General features: G+C 36.9%; 1 protein-coding gene across 2 annotated transcripts in view; it reads right to left on the bottom strand.

Moving 5' to 3' along the window:
- LOC120635687 overlaps positions 1–23,381 on the bottom strand; it is a 73,488-nt gene that overhangs the window by 5,640 nt on the left and 44,467 nt on the right. For both annotated transcript variants that reach the window (XM_039906795.1, XM_039906796.1), the window contains exons 17-24: positions 23,051–23,207; positions 13,116–13,283; positions 11,522–11,594; positions 9,705–9,766; positions 7,912–8,087; positions 2,482–2,629; positions 1,142–1,311; positions 523–607 (exon numbers count right to left, since the gene is read on the bottom strand). In XM_039906795.1, coding sequence (XP_039762729.1) covers positions 523–607; positions 1,142–1,311; positions 2,482–2,629; positions 7,912–8,087; positions 9,705–9,766; positions 11,522–11,594; positions 13,116–13,283; positions 23,051–23,207 — 1,039 coding nt within the window. The remainder of the gene's footprint in view (positions 1–522; positions 608–1,141; positions 1,312–2,481; positions 2,630–7,911; positions 8,088–9,704; positions 9,767–11,521; positions 11,595–13,115; positions 13,284–23,050; positions 23,208–23,381) is intronic.

The following is a 23,381-nucleotide window of genomic DNA, read 5'->3' as shown; positions in this document are numbered from 1 at the left end:
CCTGGTTTGCTTTCCCAGGATAAAAAGGATACAAGCCTAAGATGAGTCAAATTTTTAAATTGGTGCAACCACACACCGATTTTGAAATATGACACATATTAAGCTTTAAAAAGGCTAAAAACTACTGTCGAAATCAGTTTAAATTTGACGGACTTAGATACATAGGCAATAATTTTAAATACATGCTATGCTCTTTACTGATTTAATAGTTTCTCTGACTACAATACTAATCATAATAATAATAATAATATCAATAATATAATATCTATATAATATCTTTATAATAATAATATCTTTATTTTATCAATCTGACCGGAACACAGCATTCTATCAATGCATCTTAGCAGCAGAAATAAGCATGGCGAAAGTACTTCCCCGGACGAGCTCTGCTGCTAGTAAAAAGAGTCTGTCATCTTAGTACCCATAACACAAGCGAGCCTCAAAGTAAGCGTTACTTTGGGGGTTAGATGGCGGCTTATGTATGCATTGTCATAGTATATTTATTTATTTATAAAAACTTACACGGTGGGAACTGAGCGATGCAAAGTTCTTCCAGCTTCGGTAGATATGGCTTTTTCCCCAATTCACTGTTACAGTATGCCTCTATCTGTAAAAGAATAAAATTAATTGTAGAGATCGTTTATTGAAGAACAAAACGTGCGTCCCTCACTACTTTTAGGGTATCGGCCTTATATATTAAACCACAATCGATTTATACGCTACATCGTGCCGGAAAGGTTTTGTCGGTGGTATCTGTTGTAGCCAAGTTTGTTCTGGAACTTTTGTACTGCAGAAGTCTTTTGTACAGAGGATGTGCTAGTATTCCAATATCTTTGAAATCTAACACGTAATAATAGATATAATTGATAGATAGATGGCTGATTGGCGCAGTTTTCAGGGACCTGCTTTCTGAGCCCAAGGCCGTGGGTACGATTCCCACAACTGGAAAATGTTTGTGTGATGAGCATGAATTTTTTTCAGAGTCTGGGTGTTTATATGTATATTATAAGTATTTATGTGTATTATATTCATAAAAATATTCATCAGTCATCTTAGTACCCGTAACACAAGCTACACTTACTTTGGGGCTAGATGGCGATGTGTGTATTGTCGTAGTATATTTATTTATTTATTTAATTACCTGCTTAGTCATGGCCGCCAGGGTGGCATCTGCCCCGGGACGCCCAGGAATCTTTTGGCAGCCGCACAAAGCACCTTGACTTATCATGCTCACATCCAGGATTTCAAACTCGCCGCCCCCGGCAGGCAGCTCCAGGTATTCCAGATCGGACAGCATGAGGGGTTTGGTATCTGAAAGGAGACAGGAGACAAAAATTTCAATCCCCGATTTGCATCCCTATATCCAATCCTTACTAATACTATAAATGCTAAAGTGCGTTTATTAGTTTGTTTGTCCATCGATCACGGCCTATCTAAGCAAGCAGTCGACTCGTACTTTTGGTATATTAGTGCAAATAACAGCACCGCGTCACATAATTTTTATTATTACTCAAGTCGAAGGTCAAAAATATCTTTTTTCAAGTAGGGCCCATAGATTGCAATTTTGATGCGTACATGACATGAGAATTACACGGTAGTGAGATGACGGCGATAACCACATTCGTAAACTTAAAACTAAAGCTACGAGGGTTCCAAACGCGTCCCGGTCTAAGAAGAAGCCCACAACAAACTTAGCCGGGTGTTTTTTTTTTTTTTTTTGTTATCGCCATCTCACAATGTAATTTTAAATTATTAGAAGAGCAACCTGGTTAGAGCAATAATTTACACCCAAGCTTTTTTATCGTTTACGTAGTCCTTTATACTATAATAGGACTTTTCTATAAGCTTACGTTTAATACAAACTTTGAACTTTTTAAGAGACATCTCCAAGATGTCAATTGGTAGTTTATTGTAGAATTGTATGCAATTTCCTTTAAACGAATTATGAATTTTATGTAACCTAGTATATTGCACTGTAAGTTTATTCTTACTTCTAATGTTTAAATTATTGCAGTTCGCATTGATGCGTACATGACATGAGAATTACACGGTAGTGAGATGATGGCGATAACCATATTCGTAAACTTAAAACTGAAGCTAAGAGAGTTCCAAACGCGTCCTGGTCTAAGAAGAAGCCCACAACAAACTTAGCCGGGTGTTTTTTTTTTTGTAATCACCATCTCAACAGATCTTCGGCAATGTACCGAAGATCTGTTTGGTGTGGAATGTTAAGATCTTAACAATTCAACATCTCCTGAGGATGTTCCGGTTTCGGAGCGGAACGTGCGTAAATGGTACATTGGGAAGATCTGTTTGGTGTGGAGTATAAGGATGAAGAAATTATAAATTACACCATACAGATTCTCCTGCTGTTCGCGGAGTATAGCAAATTAAGCTTAATTTTCATAATATATTATGGATTTCCGCAAAGTAACGCCTGCTTCTATCCAATAGATAATGATAGTGAAGATTTTAGCTCACCGACAACATCGCCACCATTTTCCTCTATCTTCTTCCAATCGGGTGTGCACATCAGCTCGATCTTCTTATTAACAGATTCTTTATTCTTCGCGATAGACAGTTTGACTTCTGCGCCACTCGGTGCGGACGCAGAGCCGTCCGGTAGAGTCTGCAACGAAAATTTTAATCCCATCAAAAACATGAAATGTACAAAAATGCGCGTCCCGCAACTCAAGTCCTCCCACCGCAAACAGTTGTGGGACCTCATGTGAGACCAAGCCAGTCATATTAGTTATGTAAGTACCAATTCAAATTACATATATTTTAAATGGACCTAGTTTATAAGAACTTTTGAAACGTCAAGTCAGTCCGTTTGTAGTGACTACCACCGCCGGTCCGAAAGCAGATTCCACCGAGATGAGCCGGCAAGAAAGTCAACAGATTAACGTAAGACTACATTATTAGTAAGATGCATTATCTTTGTTATACCTTATGTGGACTAAGTCGACTTTACACCCGATCAAGTTAGTGCATGGCAAAGTGAGCTTTATTCCGTGCGACTTAAAAACTCTGCTACAAAGTGTTTAGACAACTGACTTATTCTAAAATAAACATAACGTGTTTTTTCAAATAACCCTATGCCCGCTCCACACTCGTCGAAGAATCCGAGTGTGGAGCAGATTCGCATATTCTCCTTTGGTTGATGAGCAGAGAAGTTAAGTTTCCAACTCTTAGATAAAACTAACGACGCTAGGCGCCATCTTTTGTTCTACAAAGTGTTTAGACAACTGACTTATTTTGAAATAAATATAACGTTTTTTTTTAAACACCCATATGCCCGCTCCACGCTCGTTGCAGAACCCAAGTGCGGAGCAGATTCGCATATTCTTTTTTTTTTTGAATTACTGAGCCAAGGAAACTCTTATATCAAATGCCTAATGAGTTGGTTGGTGACTAGATAAGATAAAAGTTAAGTTTCCATCTCTTGGATAAGCTAACGACGTTAGGCGCCATCTTTTGTTTTACAAAATGTTTAGACAACTGACTTATTTTGAAATAAATATAACTTTTTTTTTTTTAATAACTATATGCCCGCTCCACGCTCGTTGCAGAACCCAAGTGTGGAGCAGATTCGCATATTCCCCTTTGAGTTGGGTTACAATTGAAAACCTCTTGTACATTACACTAAAAGTTACAAATACTTAATCTTAAAATAAAGGGCTACAAGACGGTGATGAAGCCACTAACTTCCCTAGAAACATCATTGTAGACAAAAGAGGCCTTTTAAAATAATAAAATATTGCTATTTTTTTCCACTTTGCTGTGTTCATTTTTTGTTATGTAATGGAATCAATCAAATAAATCGGAACAGGTCCACTTAAGTTGGGGGCTTTAACTGGTAACCATTAATAAAAAAAACATTACGCAGGTATAAAGTGAAACGTGCGCGGTAGAGTTTTCTATTTTTGGGACGCAATTCAGTGCATGCTGAATTAGAGTTCTTTCTGTTCTAAATTCTGTGGTTACGCGCAACTAATATAATGACTCGCACGGGATTATTTGCGCTCGTTTACATTAACTAATATAACTGGCCAGAGGCTTTCCTAACATCGCTTAAAGCAGTATTATTTTAAGGTTTATATGATCTGACGTAACGCCCCTATAAAGTTAAGAGTTCTGATAAACAGATGGTAAACAATATTAAAATAATATTGCAGTGAGTAAACGACGGCAGTAAGCCCATTGGTCTCGCATGAGATCTCGCAACTTTATGAAGTGGAAGGACTGCGTTGCGAGATTAGCATATTTGTACATTTCATGTTTTTGATGGGATTTCTTGTGGTTGGTAGGTGGTGCACTTTTTCTTTCGAGTTACATTGCTTGTTCAACTAAGGATTTTATTGAAAACTAGATTGAAACTGTTCACCTATGAAGCGTATAAAGCTATGTTATTCCATAATGGTGAGGTGGTTGTGATAACTCCTTTCGATAACTTAAAACTAAAGCTACGAGGGTTCCAAACGCGCCCTGTAAGAAGTAGTAAGAAGAATCCCACAACAAACTTAGCAGGGTTTTTTTTTGGTTATCACCACCTCACAGTCAAATACACTTAGCTATGAAGGTAAAGCACTTCATAACAAAGGTTTGTTCTTACCGTTCATGTAAACTAGACATTTAATAAAAAGTGATTAAAAACAAAATGCCCAAGTTACCGCTTAAGAAAATGTTAAAGTATATTTCCTTATGTGTCTATTAACATTTTGGGAAAAGTATTTAGACATTACTGAATTACGGTATAAATTTTTGTTTTAATCGAAACTACTCGACTAGAATGCATCAAAAATTGCAAATTGTAACTTCGAATTCGGTCAGGTCACTATCTTAAACGAGGTACTATGTACTGTTATTGTACAATAAAAACATTTTGTAATGCCCAACGTGTAACCTTTTTTTGAAAATCGTAATTATTCCGTAGCTTAGAATCAATTCAGCAAGATAATAAAAGTAATTTAACCGCTGCTAATATGTGAGAATAATTAATTTTGTTACGTGTTATTTTAGTTTTTATGTACCTAATGAAAGTGCAGTACGCAGAAAGTCAAAACGCTTTAAGGGTGCGATAAATACAATGAAATACTTGACCGTGTTTAAATAAAAATTACCATAAAGGTCTGGGCATATAGTTTTTTACATTAAAACTTTATTCAAAGTCTTTTTTTAACTGTAGTTTGTGATATTATTCTATATACAACATAGATACTCTACTTGTTACTACTCTGTAATGTTACATCGGTAACAGCGTTCGAACCAGTACTCTATGCAAACGGATATTTTACAGTCGGAAAAACTACCGGAGATGTCATGAAACTGTCGTGATATAAGTGGTAACGCCTCAAAAGTCGATGAAAACAAGTTATGAAATACATTTATTTTTACGACCATTCGGTGAAATACCAATACAGGAATCAAATTGAATAGTTACTGAGTACACTGCGAAATTTATCTTGTAGAATAAAGTAAGGTGACTTAACGAAGATATTTCAAAATTCCATTCTAAATCCGCAGGATATCATTAAATTATCAGGTCAAGTATATTTTAAAGCCCTACATGCTATTAATATAACCATATTTTAAGGTTGCACTAAAATATTTTATTTCCATGCAACCTTCGGCAATTACTTCACTGGACCGAGTGTCATGACACCGTTTTGTTTAGGCTATCGCTATCAAGATTTGAGTCAGTTTGACGTAAACTCGCTGTCATGCCACTATTTTTTTAACCACATATCTCAAAACACTAGTCTCCGATGGAATTCTTTTCTGGTCTACTTTTAAGATTTAGGAGGATTCCGAGATACATTTTATGAGATTAAAGTGAGTTATGAAATACATTTATTTTTACGACTGTTGGGTGCAATAACTATTAACAGGCGTAGATGGAACCAAATTGAATAGTTACTGAGCGCACTGCGAAATTTATCTAGTAGAATAAAGTAAGGTGACTCAACGAAGATATATCAAACTTTGCAGATAATCTCTCTTGTAGTGAAGTTAAGTGAACTGAAGTAGTGGCCCTCTTTTCTGCTTTACCTTGAGATTTATGATAATTAAAAAAAAAAAAAAAAACCCACTATTACATGTGTGGCCCTCTGAAGCTACTCTAGCAAAATGTGCAAACTTATGTCTAATTTCAAAACTACCCGTACATTTAAGACAGTCGGCTGGCAGGAATTCAACTTCAGGGTTATATAACGTATAACTACAAAAGCTAGTAAACCTCTTCGGTTTAAGATAGTTAAAGTATACAGACAGGAAACGCTCTTATGGTCCTGTTAAACTACTCTCCAGTCGGGGTAGGTAAGACATGATAAGTAGCTTTTTTTTTTTAATCTACTGCCCCCTATTAATCAACTAGATCCTACCAATAAGTAGGTAGTGTCCGAAGCTTTAACATATTAACCTATGAGAACTGATTTAAAGGGGGCATTTTGAGGCTATAACTTAGCTTGCCGCGTTCAAATGCTACCTATCATTTACTCTTAACCTTGCCACCGGATCAAAAGCACTAAGCTGGTATTTAGCAGAAAACTAAGTACCAACCTTTTGTACCACAAAAGCATTCGTAAAGTTCTAAAGAGGCACTGGGAAAGATTGCCATGATTTAAGCGTCGTCGAAGTACTCTAACTTGATATGTAAATATTTTATTTAGCATTTTCCAAAGTAACATTAAGACATAAAAGAGGGTATCGTTGAAACAAAGTTTTAATGAATGCTAATTTTTTTTACAATATTTTTTATTAGTCTACCGCCTATTATTGTAGTCTCTCCCGAATTCCGATTTACGCGTTGTATTAATTTATACTAAAGTAGAATTAGCTCCCCCCGCACCGCAAAACACCGTTACACACGATATACAGATGAGATACGATAGTTTTATATAAGGTTAATCGTCGATCTTCAATTTACGTTTCGACCCGTACTTAAAGAAATAAGTAATAAATAACGCGGGCGGGCGTTCCACCGAGAACGGACTGGATATATTTCTTAATTAATTTATAAAATGTATAAAAATTTACTTTATGCAGACGAAATCGCGGAGAGTAATTGTGATAACAATTTAAGTAGATGCATACTAGTCAATGTAATTAATTTGGAGGGCGATAAGACGCGGACGATTTAAGCATATTTTATTACGCAGACGAAATCGCGGGAAGTTATTGTGATAACAATTTAAGCAGATGCATTCTAGTCAAAGTAATTAATTTGGAGGGCGATAAGACGCGGACGACCTGGGCATATTTTATTACGCAGACGAAATCGCGGGAAGTAATTCTGATAACAATTTAAGTAGATGCATTCTAGTCAAAGTAATTAATTTGGAGGGCGATAAGACGCGGACGACCTGGGCATATTTTATTACGCAGACGAAATCGCGGGGAGTAATTGTGATAACAATTTAAGCAGATGCATTCTAGTCAAAGTAATTAATTTGGAGGGCGATAAGACGCGGACGACCTGGGCATATTTTATTACGCAGACGAAATCGCGGGGAGTAATTGTGATAACAATTTAAGCAGATGCATTCTAGTCAAAGTAATTAATTTGGAGGGCGATAAGACGCGGACGACCTGGGCATATTTTATTACGCAGCCGAAATCGCGGGGAGTAATTGTGATAACAATTTAAGCAGATGCATTCTAGTCAAAGTAATTAATTTGGAGGGCGATAAGACGCGGACGACCTGGGCATATTTTATTACGCAGCCGAAATCGCGGGGAGTAATTGTGATAACAATTTAAGCAGATGCATTCTAGTCAAAGTAATTAATTTGGAGGGCGAGAAGACGCGGACGACCTGGGCATATTTTATAAGAAAATCTAACTTTTACTATTAGAGTACGCGGACGAAATCGCGGTGAGACACGCACTCTAGTCAACCACAAGTCTCACCAAAATAAGTTCAGCATTCGTGTCGCGTAGAATCTCGATGTATCCCTCCGCCGCGGGCGTCAACGCCATCGCGTTTGTCTGGATCTTCGCCACGGACACCACCGTTGGCTTTGTGTTCAGATCCAGTTCTTGGGGGCATGCGTAGATTGTCTCCAATGTGTTGATCTCAATGTTTCCTGCAAAGGAGAAACAAGATTTGATTTAGCAGTCATTATATCAGGCATCTATCAAGAGTTTCAACAACTAGCGACCCCAATTAGTATCTACATTGCGCCCCTGCTGCAATGTATACACTAACTAGCTGTTGCCCGCGACTTCGTCTGCGTTTAATTTCGTTTTTAAAGTATTCAGTATCGCTAAGCCTTAAATGAGAGGTTTGCTGCTGTCCGCTGATGAGTTCCGTCCTCTATCTCCAACCACATTCATCAGATCTTCACAAAGTTTGGGCAAAATTAAACACATATTATAACCTGTATCATACAAAAATAATTATTTAAAACTGTTATAATTTGTCGGAGTTTTGGTGTAAAATCGTCAAACACTCTCATCCCATCTCCCAAAGGAACCGAGCTTAATGTCGAGATAAAAAGTATTTTATATTTCTTCTTCATGAGGATCGGTTAAGTAGTTTTTGCGTGAAAGCGTAACAAATAAACTTACATTGACATTTATAATATTAGTACGGATGTGGGGCAGTTTTGAGTGATTAATTCAGTAGTAAATTAATTTACTTTTTCTCTACACAGGGTTTAATAAAAATACCAGAAAACACTCGGCCTTCTAGTTCCCATCATTAAAACTAACAACTTTTTTTCTACTACTTTTCAAAATTCAGTATTAATTTATCTCATACAACAAAAAAAACATGTTATTTCTGTAAATTGACATATACTGTGGGAACGAATACATGTGATTCGACAACTTCATGTAGTCGGGTCAGTGTCCGCACGATAAGAAGGTAGGTAGGTAGATCTTCGTAAAATATTGCATATTTAATGTTTTCCTAACTATCGAGTTAAAAAAGATTCCTAGAACAAAAGTTATTAGTTTTAATGTAAACTACTTTTTCTGTAATTTTTTATAAAAGTTTAATAATTCGTTGAGCAGTTTTCAAGATTCAAGCGTAAAAACGGGGAGCGATTCTGTTTAAAACTATGTAAAGATATCTTGTCGAATGACGGCCGACTGGCGCTGTGGGCAGCGACCCTGCTTTCTGAATCCAAGACCGTGGGATCAATTCCTACAGCAGGAAAATCTTTGTGTGATAAACATGAGTGTTTTTCAGTGTCTGGCTGTTTATATATATATTGTAAGTATTTATTTGCATTACTCATAAAAATATTCATCAGTCATCTAAGTACCCATAATAAGCTACGCTTACTTTGGGGCTAGATGGCGATGTGTGTATTGTCGTAGTATATTTATTCATTTATTTATACAAGGTGTATTTATAATACAAAAAATTAGAAAATTATTTTCAAAATTTCGTTGTTTTACACTCTAATTTGCTTGGGTACCCTTATGTCCTTTAAAATGTGAACGATGAAGAGGAAACATTTTCAAATCCATACTTATAAATGTGAAAATGTGTTTGTCTGTCCTACCGTCAAGCTATAACTAAGCAACCCGATCAACTTGTCACTTAGTTGAAAGGACGGAGAGTAAAGTACGCTGCTACTTATCCCGAAAACCAACGGTTCCCACGGGATTTGGAAAAAACCGTTATAAAACGCGGGACAAAAAGAAAGCGGTCAACAGCTACTGCAGAAAATATTTGTTAGATAGATACTCACCAAACTCAATGTATTCCAGTTTGTATTTGTTCATCTTGACACTGGTCCGAATGCACAATGCCCTGTAACAAACAAAAAGTATTACATGTTTTATATTATGAAAATTAAGCTTAATTTGTACCCTCTACGCACGTTTCGCTCCGAAACTGGAGCATCCTCAGAGACTTTACAATGAATAATTGTTAAGCCTTTAAAACAAATTGCCATAGATCTGTTTGGTGTGAAGTAAAGGGATTGAAGAAATTATAAATGACACCATACAGATTCTCCTGCTGTTCGCATGGATTTCCGCAAAGTAACGGCTGCTTCCATTCAATATTACATGTTTTTTTTATTATAATTGACGGAACAAGCAGAGGCCACCAGCACAGCTAGCATGGGCAGGAAATAATTATATCCCGGGGCAAGAATAAAAATGTATCTTCTCCCACAACTTTATAAAATCTCAGAGCTTTGGCGCACAAGTGGGAATAATATCCAAATAATATATGTGTAATAATCATCATTTCAACCAATCGACGTCCACCGCTGGGCATAGGTCTTTTGTAAAGAGTTCCACAATACACGGTCCTGGGCCGCTTGCCTACAGCGGCTCCCAGCGACTCGCTTGACGTCATCTGTCCACCTCGTTGGGGGCCGACCTACGCTGCGCTTACCGGTGCGGGGTCGCCATTCCAGCACCTTAAGACCCCAACGTCCATCGGTTCTCCGAGCTATGTGCTCCGCCCATTGCCACTTCAGCTTCGCGACTCGCTAAGCTATGTCGGTAACTCTAGTTCTCAAACTTAGCCGGGTGTTTTTTTTTTGTTATCACCATCTCACTTTTTTTTTTATCACCATGAACCAGGTTAGAGCAATAATTCACACCCAAGCTTTTTTATCGATTACGTAGTTCTTTATACTATAACAGGGCTTTTCTATAAGCCGTTTAATACAAACTTTGAACTTTTTAAGAGACATCCTAGCTGTTAGCGACGCAAACAGCCCTCTTGTTAATTAATAATTAATAAATTATAAATAATTAATATTATATAAATTTGCTCTAATAAATATTTGTCTATGGTTTTTATATAAATAATGTGCAAAAAGCGGAACGTAGGTGGCGGGGGTGGCAAACCGTCATTCTGACAACCGCGGCGGTTCAAATTGTAGACGTTCACCGCAACCGACCGCAGCCGCATCGTTTAAATTTCGCAAACCGCTACACACGTTCCGAAATCCTGTGTTTTCACTTGCCCTGACCCCTGGCCCACTAGCTTAGCTAAGCGATAAGGCCGCCCTTTGTATCCTACTTTTTAAGTTTATTTTTGTTGTGTCCATTGTTTTTTTTCCTATTTGTAGGTGTACAAATAAAGTGTAGAAATAAAATGAAATAAATAGCTCTCTCCATCGCCTCCCGAGGACTCTGAGCCTTCTTATGAGGCCCAAAGTTAGCGACCATGTGTAATAAATAATAAACGGGGATAAACTACATCTATTCCATGTTCCCGTGCTTTAACAGGTGGACACGTTAATATCCCTTGGCAGGGGACATAACTTTTGTCTCCTGCCTTTGCTAACCCCTGATGATGGTCAGTGGAAAAACCATAATTGATATTAGCCTATACTATTATAGGCTAATATCTATATATTAGATTTAAAACTGGGTGTCTGGGTGTTTATCTGTAACTATTTATGTGTATTATATTCCTAAAAAAAATATTCATCAGCTATCTTAGTACCCATAACACAAGCTACGCTTACTTTGGGGCTATATGGCGATTTGTGTATTGTCGTAGTATATTTATTTATTTATTTATTTATTTAACTTGATTTACCTATAGCATAGGCCATCGCTGAACTTTCCGATCACGACCTGACCTTTCTGCGGGGGTTCCTTTATTGGGGAAGCTGTAACAACATACATAATAATATTAGAAGTGTTAAAATGTTTGTTTGTCTGTTTGCTTGTTGCGTATATTCAGTGGCGTGCACAGGGTTTTTATACATAAAGCCGGTACATGGCATAAAATGGAAAAATTCCCCGCCAATACGACTTATATAAATTAATTTGGGTATGCAGTGCTTTTGTGCATGTATGAAATGCACGCTACTGCGTGTATTAGATGTGATCATCATCAGTCAGTTACCGACTCACTATAACAGGTTCTCCTCACAGCATGAGAAACCATGCTTGCCAGCTGTGGATTGATGATGGAACTCTCAGGCATGCAGGTTTCCCCAGTCAAGGGCTAACATAAAATTCAAAAAAAGTTCGAAATTCATTTATTTCAAATAGACCTAATATAAGAACCTTTTGAAACGTCAAGTCTGTCTGTGTGTAGTGACTCTACCAGCGGTTCGGAAGGCAAATTCTACCGAGAAGAAGCCGGCAAGAAACTCAGCAGTTGCTCTTTTCCAATATCAACAATTTACATTTTACATTTTAAAATTCATTTTTCTATCTTGTGAGAGATGAAAGCTGAGGCGGATGCTTCCAAGCAACCTTGTCATAAAGAAATTCAACAATTGTATAGTAACCTTGCTGTAATAAATGTGTTTTAACACATTCTTTAAGCTTATGCATTGGTAGGTCCAAAATTACCTTAGGAATCATATTATAAAAGCGTATACTCAATCCCACAAATGACTTCTGCACCTTTCGCAGACTATATGCAGATGACACTAATTTATGACCATTTCTTGTAAGTCGACTGTTTATATCCACTTTTTGTTTATAAAGACTAATATGTTGTCTTACAAATACTATATTGTTATAAATATATTGTGAGGCTACCGTAAGCATACCTATTTCTTTAAATTTTTCACGGAGGGATTCGCGTGATTTAAGTTTATATATTGACCATACAACTCTTTTCTGCAATATGAATATAGTTTTAATATCACCAGCTTTGCCCCATAATAAGATCCCGTAAGACATCACACTATGAAAGTACGCAAAGTAAACAAGTCAAGTCTAGTCAATAAAAATAAAGTGCTGATGCAGTAGAGGTGAAGGAAGTTGTTGAAGGAAAACATTTGCCGGCCGATTGGCGCAGTTGGCAGCGACCCTGTTTTCTGAGTCCAAGGCCATGGGTTCAATTCCCACAACTGGAATATGTTTGTTTGTTGAACATAAATGTTTTCCAGTGTCTGGTTGCTCATATGTATATTATAAGTATTTATTTATATTAGTCATAATAATATCCATCGGTCATCTTAGTACCCAAACCACAAGCTACGCTTACTTTGGGGCTAGAGGGCGTGATTGTATATTGTCGTACTATATTTATTTATTTATTTATTTATATAACTTGTAGAGATATAACTAGAAAAATAAAGAAATAAATTTCACCCACATCATCTGGATGCCTGGTATTCTTCTACTATTCGATAATAAAATTAAAAAAAAAACCATTATCTTAATCTTACCGTTCATCCCAAACTGTAGTACGTCTTGGAGCACGGTATCAAACTTCCTCATAGATTCAGTGTCAGCTGGACGCACCAACGCTCTATCCAAAGCAGACGCTTCCACCAGTAAAACTGTGGAGTTGTTCTTTAGGTTCGGCCTAGGAACTTCGACTGCCGGGGCCGGAGCTGGAATATATACAAATCAAACTATACACCAAATAGATGCTACCTGCATTATTCATAAACGTAGCAGCCGTTTTATGCTATTCAAATTCAAATTCAAAATTTCTTTATTCATGTAGGCCTATCACAGGCACTTATGAAGCGTTCATACATATTTGTTTACATAATTGTAACGGGATGGTGATAACTTCGTTCGCCAACTTAAATCTAAAGCTACGAGGGTTCCAAACGCGCCCTGGTCTAAGAAGAGCCCACAAACTTAGCCGGGTAAATTTATTAATTGTCATCACCATCTTCCAGTAAATTTAAATTAAGCTATGAAGCTAGAGCAATTCACACCCAAGCTTTTTTATCGTTTAAATAATCCTTAACGTTATAATAGGATTTTTCTGTAAGCTTACGTTTTATATAAACTTTGAACTTATTGAGAGACAACTCAAAGATTTCATTTGGTAATTTGTTATAAAATAATATACAATTGCCCTTGAATGAATTAGCAATTTTGTGTAGCCTAGTAAACTGCACAACGAGTTTATTTTTGCTTCTAATATTTATATTGTTACAGTGCATTTTCTTTTTAAATTTTGATATATTTTTATGGACATAAATTAAATTTTCATATATGTACTGACTATGCACCGTCATTATTTTAACTTCTTTAAATTTATCCCTTAATGACTCTCTTGGGCCCATTTTATATATCGCACGAACAGCCCTTTTCTGCAGGACGAAAATAGAATCTATATCAGCAGCATTACCCCATAATCATTCGTCGCGTACGGGTAGTTCGATTCGGACGTTTATAATGAAATGTAATGTTATCTAAGCCGCTGGCCCAAATTATAAGGTATGGCGGGTCAAGTAATAATTAATGAATTCTTGACGTTTGTTCAAAACAAAATAGATGTGTTAGACGAATTGAGTATAGTGCAAATTTGTGCCACCAACTTTTTGGATGCGGAAATTGAAGCTGGAAAGAGTACTCTGTACAGTGCGTGTGGTGACAAAGTACGTATTGTACAAAGAAAAGGAAATGACAAGAAGAAACGCAACATAAAAGATGTCATCAAATTACTGAAAGAAGTGGACCCTGATGCACAACCGACTTTCGTTGCCAAAGACCTGGGCCCCAAGTCTGCTATTACAATTGTGTGTCAGTGATCGATCAGTGACTTCATAATTGTCAATTTTGGCATATTTGGTAGTCTGCTAACACAATGGTGTCATTATGGTGTCATTATGATTTTCCGATGGAAAACCACTGACACTTCAATGAACATTTGCTAGTCTGCTGCACAATGATAATTCAATGATCGCACGAATTGGTAGTCTGCTAATATTTTGACAGTTCTATTGATCATTGTGAGACCATTGAGACGCAATTCTGCAGTCATTGCCTTTTAGCAATATTATTGTTGATTACAATTAAATTGTGAAGTGTGAGATCATAATATTCAGATTAAGGTGGAATATTTTTAAGTTGGCTAAGACTATTGATGTTCTTCAATACCATTTGATTAAGCGTAGCAGGCGCCGTCGAGCCCGCAGCTTGCTAAGAAACAATGTAGACTACTTTAGGATATTCCCGATGCGGAATTTATAAAAAAAGGAGTTGCTTGGGAAGCAGACTGTAATGAGTCAAGTGTGGGAGCTCGCTCCACTTAGGCATTCCCAAACCACGGAAAGAAAACAACTTTAATTTTCGTTGCTTTTTAATTAAGTATAGTACCTATATCTCAGAATAAGTTATGATGGCATGGCTGTAATGCTGGTATTTCTGTTACAGTTACTGGTAGCACTAGCATTTTATGCATCTGGCTCTAAATAACGATTAACGATTGGGCAGAGAGCCCCCCACAATGTTTCTCAGATCACTGCCTCAAGAGCTGTGGGACAAATAACGGAGGTGCTTAACACCAAATTTAATAAAAAGTGTTAAATGTCCAGAGTGATAAGGATGCTGAAGTGGAGTGATGGATGAAGGAAGAAATTATATTTTACCAGTTATATGCTGAGTACTTTACCAAGAAGAATGCTTTTTCAGCTTCTATGAAAAAAATTACTTCAGATATCATAGATGGGACACATGTGGCAATAATAAGGCCAAATGTTCATGAAAGGCAATATTATAACACTAAGGTATTCCATTCCCTAACTGTTATAATAGTAACTTTAATATTGAACTCATATTTTAATATTATGTGATATATCTAGCCAATAATCTTCAATTTATTTAACAATCTGTGACGCAGATTTAAATATATTGTGCCTGCAACCCAGGCTCTGCTCTTAACTCCAATGTGTGGCAGAGTCACCCACTCAGCCAACACTTAACTCCATTAAATGATAATGGGGCATGAGGTTTTTTTTAGGTATTACTTATTTTAGGTTTTTTTAATTAATTCCAATATAGATTTTTAATCGTCAAGGTTAATATTGGTTGGATTTTCAGGTGAGTTTTTCCTCTGTGGAAAACTATGATGACCACAACTTAAATACTATAGAGGGGAGATACACCACACTACTCTATGCATGAAACTTGTGACTGTATGCAATACAGTAGAGCGCTGTAAAAGTATATTGGAAGAATGTTTCAGGTAAAGTAAATAAAATGCTTTAGATAGCATGTTAGGGTCTCCTAGATTGAAAACTGTAGTAAATCATGTACATAGTTTGATGGTCAAGTGTTTTATTTCCAAATATCTTTTTCTGGTAACTTACTGTTGGTATTTAACAATTGCACTGCTGGCAAGATTGCAGATGCATGTTGTGTTTGGCACAATATAAAAGCCACAACACAATTAAAGCAATTCTTTTGCAAGAGGCATTTAACTTTTGTGTGTTATTAAAATTATTTTTATAAATCTATGAGGAGACAAATAATACAAGTTAATAAAGATAAGACACTGAACAATGATTTTTATTTACAGTAATTTAGTTTACAAATGAATACATGTAAAAAATGATGACTCTTCAGCTGGCTTCCAATAAAAGCAGGAGGATATAATTTCATTTTGAAATCCAAACCTTTATTGTTACCCTTTTTATATTCATTCCAAGAATTATTTATTTTATCTGATGAAGTTCCTTATAGATAGAGGACAGAATTCTTCGACAGATAACAGCAAATCACTTTGTTCACGATTAGAGCCGAGTTGGAAAGCTCTATCACATAAGGACTTGGTTCACAGAGACTTCAACGAGTAAACCAGGGTCTGCTTGAAGGTTGGGCACTGCAGCAGGCTCTTGTCAAAAGACTGTGGACAAAGGCATATATTATGAGTATATGTGTTCCATGGGTTAAACATATTGTTTTGTCCTATTAATCTATTGTTTTTAATTATTCTACAACAATTTTTTACTCTGTTACAGGGATGCTGGTCACAATTTGTGCAATACCTTAAATGGGTCCACAAGTTAAATTTTTTAAAAGAAAATAGAATGGAATGAAAACCTCCTAGCTTTAGTTTTAAGTTAAAAAATGTAGTTAGCACCACCATGATAAGTACAAGTTCATTAGCACCTGTGATAAGCGTACATGAATAAAGAATTTAAGAATTTTATTAAATTTTTGATTACTCCCCATATTTGTGTTTTTTTTAATTAAATTACCCGAGATACTGTTGGAAACACACCAATTTGATACCTACTTAGACTTCATATCATGCTTAAACAGTACAAGATTGCATTACTTACTTTCACTCTTCAGTGGGAATTTATTTATAAAATTTGAGCGTAGGTAAGCAACCCAATGTCGCTTCGCCGGGCAACGTCCGTTATTGGTACAGCTGCAGTGTCCAGGCTGATCTGTCCAAAAGCAGCGACGAAGTTTGCTCGATGAGGAGCATTTTGTTTGTTTTGATTATAATTTATATATTTTCACTAGCACAAAATAACGTCAATGAAATTTAATGTCAATTCGACAGTTACAGATTAAAAATAATTATTTTTGACAAAATTTGGCACACAAAATATTGGGTTGGGTTTTTTGGGTTCCTTCGATTGTTTTACCAAATGTGATACAAAGTTCGTCTTTAGAACACAAATCAATAACATTTAAAAATATTTCTAATCAAAAATTCGCTTAATTGGACATTATTAATTAATGGTAGTTTTTTTAATTTTACTTCTCAAACACAGTTTGACCAAATGGCAACACTGATTCTCTTTCTACCACAATGCAATTATCATCCAATTACAATCCAATTGTAAGACCATTGTGAATTTAGTAGACTAGCGACTTTGGGCACAATGATAATTGGATTGCAATGGAATGGTGTCATAATGACAAATCTTGTAAAATAGCAGACTTGGGGCCCTGAACCGGTTGCCACCGGTCTCTTTTGACTATGTCGATGTAACTCGACTTTTAAAAGACATGACGACCATGAAGACAGAACTCTCCGAGTTTCAGATGAGAATGAGCACGGAAATAGTTGATTTGCGCAACTCGTTTGAGCAACAAACGTTTAAGTGCAAGGAGGTTGGTCCGCTGCATATATCGCCCGATAAAACAAAATCGCTACCGCTTACGCCCGAACCATACGCAAAGAAGACATGCCCGACAAAACCGGTTGAGACGATGTACACGCCGACGTACAGAGACATTGTGCATAAGGCACCGCGCTCTCGACGTGCTAAAACCACCCGTATTCATAGTAGTCAGACGGATGGGGATCGTGTACTAGTTGATAGCAGGCTAAAGTTAAAATCGAATGAGGTAGTTAAGGGACGGGACAATTACCTGTATGCGATGACGATTTTACTTTAGTTATGAATAAGAAACGCAAACATAAAATTAATAACTTGCGAGGGACATTAGAAAGTTTTGGGAAGATAAGGGTGGTAGAATCACAATGTTCAATTTATGTCTCACGAGTTATGAAGTCTGTTACTGAAGCTGATATTAACGACCATATTACGGACAGGGGCGAACAATGTAGTAAGGTCGAATTGCTTAAGCAGTTCCAAGAAACATCGTTCAACTCATTTAAAGTAACCATACCTACCAGTAAATTAGAGACATTCCTGAATCACAACTTTTGGCCCGCTGGACTGGTTTACCGTCGTTATCGAGAACGCAGATTTCCCACCGTCTTTAAATAATCATTTAATGGACAGAGCTAACAACCTATCAATAATTAAAATGGTCACGTTCAACTGTAGAAGTATAAAAAGATCCATAGAACAAGTAAGATCCTTGTGTCAGTTTGCTGATATTGTGGCGCTACAAGAAACGTGGCTTTTACCTCACGATCTTGGTTTCATCAATGAAATTAATGACGAGTTCGGATGCTTTGCCAAATCTTCTGTCGACACTTCCTCGGGCGTTCTAAAGGGGCGGCCATACGGTGGCTTAGCGCTGATGTGGAGGAAATCAGTATTTCCCAGTGTTACTTTAGTAGACTGCACTAGTGATAGATTGGCCGCAATTCAAGTTAACTTGGATTGTCGTCAATTTTTGATTTTGAGCGTTTATCTGCCTACAGACTCTGAAGAGAATCTGATTGTTTTCACGGATTGTCTTGCCAATATATCTGCGCTAATAGATGACAGTAACGCTGAAACCGTATATGTTTTGGGGGATTTCAACGCTCACCCTGGGGCCAGATTTGGGGAGGAACTTAAACAATATTGCTTAGATCACTCCTTGATATGTGTGGATAGAGAACTTCTTTCGGCCGATACACACACGTACGTAAGTGATGCACACGGAACCAGGAGATGGCTTGATCATTGTGTCGTTACTTGTGCTGCACGTAATACTGTTAAATCTGTTCATGTGGAATATGGTGTGTACTGGTCTGATCATTTCCCAATGGTTATTACTTGTGAGATGGACACGGTGATTCGTAAAGTTATTTTAACCAACGCGGACTACCTACAGGGAATAAAGTGGGGTCATAGACGGGATGACCAAATTAAATTATATACAAAATACTGCTGTGATAAATTAAGTTCCTTATATTTGACTAGTCATTGTGATAATTGTCGATCTTATAATTGTAACCAACATTTTTATTTAATTGATGATTTTTATAATAATATTGTATCTACACTACAGTCTGGCGCTAAAAACAGCGCGAACATTCCGAATGGTGCACTGAAAAGGCCTAAGAAAATCTTTGGGTGGAACTATCACGTAAGAGAGTGTCATCAAATGGCAAAATTGTATTATGGTTGGTGGAGCTGTAATGGTAAGCCTAGTACCGGTGAACTTTATAACAACATGATTGAAAGCCGTAAGGTATTTAAAAACAAACTGAAGTGGTGTCAAAATAATGAGGAAAAAATTAAATTAGACGCGTTAGCAATGCACAGGACAGATAAAAATTTCATTAAATTTTGGCGTACTACAAAGTCTTTAAATCATAGATCCAGCGTACCTGAAACGGTAGAGGTAGTGAATGAAAAATATAAGATAGCAGACTTATTTTCACACCACTTCAAGGTCAATCCCTTTCCGGCTCGTACTGCATTAAACCCTACTAAGGTAACTGTAGATATAACAGACACTGTAAGTTTTACTGCTGGCGATGTGGCTAGTGTGGTTCATCAGATGAGTAAGGGAAAGTCTCCTGGGTTCGATGGTTTAAGTCTTGAACACATTATGTATGCTGGCGAATCAATATTCAGAGTTTTGGCCACCCTGTATAATACTTGTATAAACTTTGGCTATTTACCAAAACAGCTTATGAAAACCGTGGTAGTTCCAATCCCCAAAAACAAAACAGGTGACCTTTCCAGCCTAAAAAACTACAGACCGATTTCGCTAGGCACTGTGTTAGGAAAAATACTGGAAAGGTTAATACATCCGAGCTTAAAGAATAACATCAAGCTGAATGATGCACAGTTTGGTTTCCGTCCCGGTCTTTCAACAGACTCGGCGATTTTCAGCTTAAAAGCAACCGTGAGCCATTATGTGAACAGAGACACATCAGTTTACGCGTGCTTTCTCGACTTAAGTCGTGCTTTCGATCTCGTAAATTATAATTTACTTTGGGAGAAATTACACGACTCTAAAGTCCCTCTAAAAACGATTAATCTGTTGAAGTACTGGTATGGTAACCAAGCAAGCTATGTAAGATGGGGCGACGCGACTTCTAGTGAATATAAGCTAGAATGCGGTGTTCGTCAAGGAGGATTGACCTCTCCTGACCTTTTTAGCCTATACGTGAACGACTTGATTGAGAGACTGAGAAGCACCAAGATCGGTTGTCATATAGGGTCCACTTGTATGAACAACTTTAGCTACGCGGATGATATGGTTCTTCTCAGCCCCTCTATTAGAGGACTTCGTAAACTAGTAGCAATCTGCGAGAGTTATGCTGCAGAACACGGTCTTAAATATAACGTTAAGAAGACAGTTACGATGGTGTTCCGATCTGGCAGAGGTCCGGGGACTATTCCGGGGGTTTTCCTTGATGGAGATTTGCTCGAGAGAGTTGAGCGGTTCAGATACCTTGGACATATTGTGACTGAAGGCCTTGTCGATGATGAAGATGTAGAGAGGGAACGACGTGCTCTGGCTGTTAGATGTAATATGCTCGCACGTCGCTTTGCGAAATGCAGTGACCAAGTTAAGGTGACATTGTTTAGAGCATACTGTTTATGTTTCTATGCATGTCAACTTTGGGTAAAGTCCACCAGACGCGCTGTCAACAATATCAGGGTGCAATACAATAATGCTTATCGTATCTTGATGAAGTTGCCAAGGTACTGCAGCGCGTCGGACATGTTCGCTAGGTCCAGAGTACCGGATTTCTTTGCGATCATAAGATCGCGAATAGCAACATTTTGGAGTCGTTTGCGAGCCTCCGATAATGAAATCCTAAGCACGTTGGCAGAGGGTCTGGACTGCTCGATTTTCAAGCACTGGCTTTCGGTGCACCGTGAGGCAAATAGAAAATAAACTGTAGTGATTTTGTAAAGGTTAGGTATAAGAAAACCCATAAACTATGACGAACTATGTAATTAATGATTATTATTATGACGGACGTGAGTTTGCAATATTTTTATATTGCAATACTGTTACTTATTATTATTATTTTGTTATTTAATTTATCTTTTTATATTCTTATAACTGGGTTTATACCTTTCAATAAAGATTATTATTATTATTATTATTATTATTATAATAAAATGCCATAGGACATAATGCTGTGAAAATTCACAAAATCTCATCGAAATAAGAACTATGAGCGATACTGTAGGAATAGTTCGATACTATACAACAAATCTCACTGCAAGAAAAATATGGTTCGATTTTATACTATTCACCATATCGCGCTGTAATAAAACGTACGAGCGGTTGACACTTTTCGCCATATCTCGCTCATCGGTGCAAAAAAACCTAGGACACATTTTATATTACTCACAAAACCTCGCTTCAAAAAAACCTAGGAGATATTTTATACTAATCACAAAATCTCGCTGAAATAAAACCTAGGAGCGGTTTGATGCTATACACTTATACAACAAAATTTCTCTACAATAAAGCGGAGAAGCGGTTTTGTACTATTCGCCAAATCTCGCTGCAATAAAGCGTAGGCCCGATTTCATACCATCCTTATATTTCATTCCTCTACGTACTCACGTCGAATGTTTTCAAGCTTTGTTTTTTTTAAAAGAGATAGGAAATTTCCAATATAGTATAAAGGATTACTTAAACGATAAAAAAGCTTGGGTGTGATTAATTGCTCTAATCAGATTGCTCTTCTAATAATTTTAAGTGACAATGTGAGATCGTGACAACTAAAAAAATAAATTAAAAAAAAAAAAAAGCACCCGGCTAAGTTTGCTTTGGGGCTTCTTCTTAGACCAGGGCGTTCGGAACCCTCGTAGCTTTAACTTTAAGTTTGCGAATGTAGTTAGCAAAGCGCCATTTATGTGCGTATTTGATAAAGAAATATTTGACTGGACTTGACTTTATTGCACTTGTGTATTACTGTCAGTTTACGCACACCAAGTGATTCTCAAACTTAAAATGTCACTTTTTTTATTCTTTATTGCATTTACAAGTGAATATAAATAGACAAATGTTGAGGAAAAACACTATTTTTAACACTCGTGATATTTTTAAATCTCTTTTTATTATTTAAACTAATTAAAAAAATTGTTTAAAAAACTTCTGTCTCGGACGTCCGTGTGTCTGTATGTGCGGATCCCGTATCTTGTGGTCACTATAAAGAGCGAAATACTTCACTTATCGAGTTGGTTTTATTTTTTTATAGGCTTCAGTATTTCGAGGAATAGAAGCCTATTACTTTTCACGGTATAATTAGATGTAGTTAAATTATTATTTAATAAACTAGCGTACCCAGCCCGTTTCGCCGGGCTAGATTTTACTTTATTTTATTTAAACAATAAACTTACATCGTTAAATTTTTAATTTAAGTCTCATAATACATTAAATAATTTATTTCTCTCCGTATTCATTCTCTTCTATTCTCTTCTCGAGCGGGTGAAGATCATTATCTACACCCAAGTACACCCAACAATAGAATATCATCATAGTAAATAAAAGCTGTATTTGACAGTTTGACAGTTCAAAAATAGGAGTGCTCCGATCGTCACCAAACTTTACAGGATTACTCGCCAGGTCAATCCGGAGATTTCCTGAATGTTTCATTGAAATCGGTCCAGCCGTTTCGGAGCCCATACGGAACATACCCACACACTCTCTTTTATATTATTTAATAATAATAAATTTAATGAGAATGAGATTATGAGGCGTGCACTTTTGGATTTTCCAACTATATTTCTCTTACCAGTGGGCAAAGGTTTTGGCACAGGGTACTCCACCAGCGGCATCCAGCGGCAGACTTCGCCCTCGCCGACCGACGCTCCTGTTTCCGCGTTCTCAATTTGCACTTTGTAGCCCTCGGGAGTTTTCGCCTTCAGAGTGATTCTAACGTTGTCGCCAATCTGGAAGAGACGGAATTTTATCGTTAACATCATGCCGCTTTGAGTCCAAAACTTGAACAATATTGGAAAGTTGAAAAAACATTTATTAGTATTAAAATATTATGTGCAACTTATGGAGAAGTTTAATTGCATCATGTTTCCAATGCACTTTCCTCTCTTTTACGTAGCCGACTT

This window comes from Pararge aegeria, chromosome 27 (assembly GCF_905163445.1).
Source record: "Pararge aegeria chromosome 27, ilParAegt1.1, whole genome shotgun sequence".
NCBI classification, from domain to species: Eukaryota; Metazoa; Arthropoda; class Insecta; order Lepidoptera; family Nymphalidae; genus Pararge; species Pararge aegeria.
Note: the sequence above shows the minus strand (reverse complement) of the source record. Positions and strands in the feature narration are given on the sequence as shown.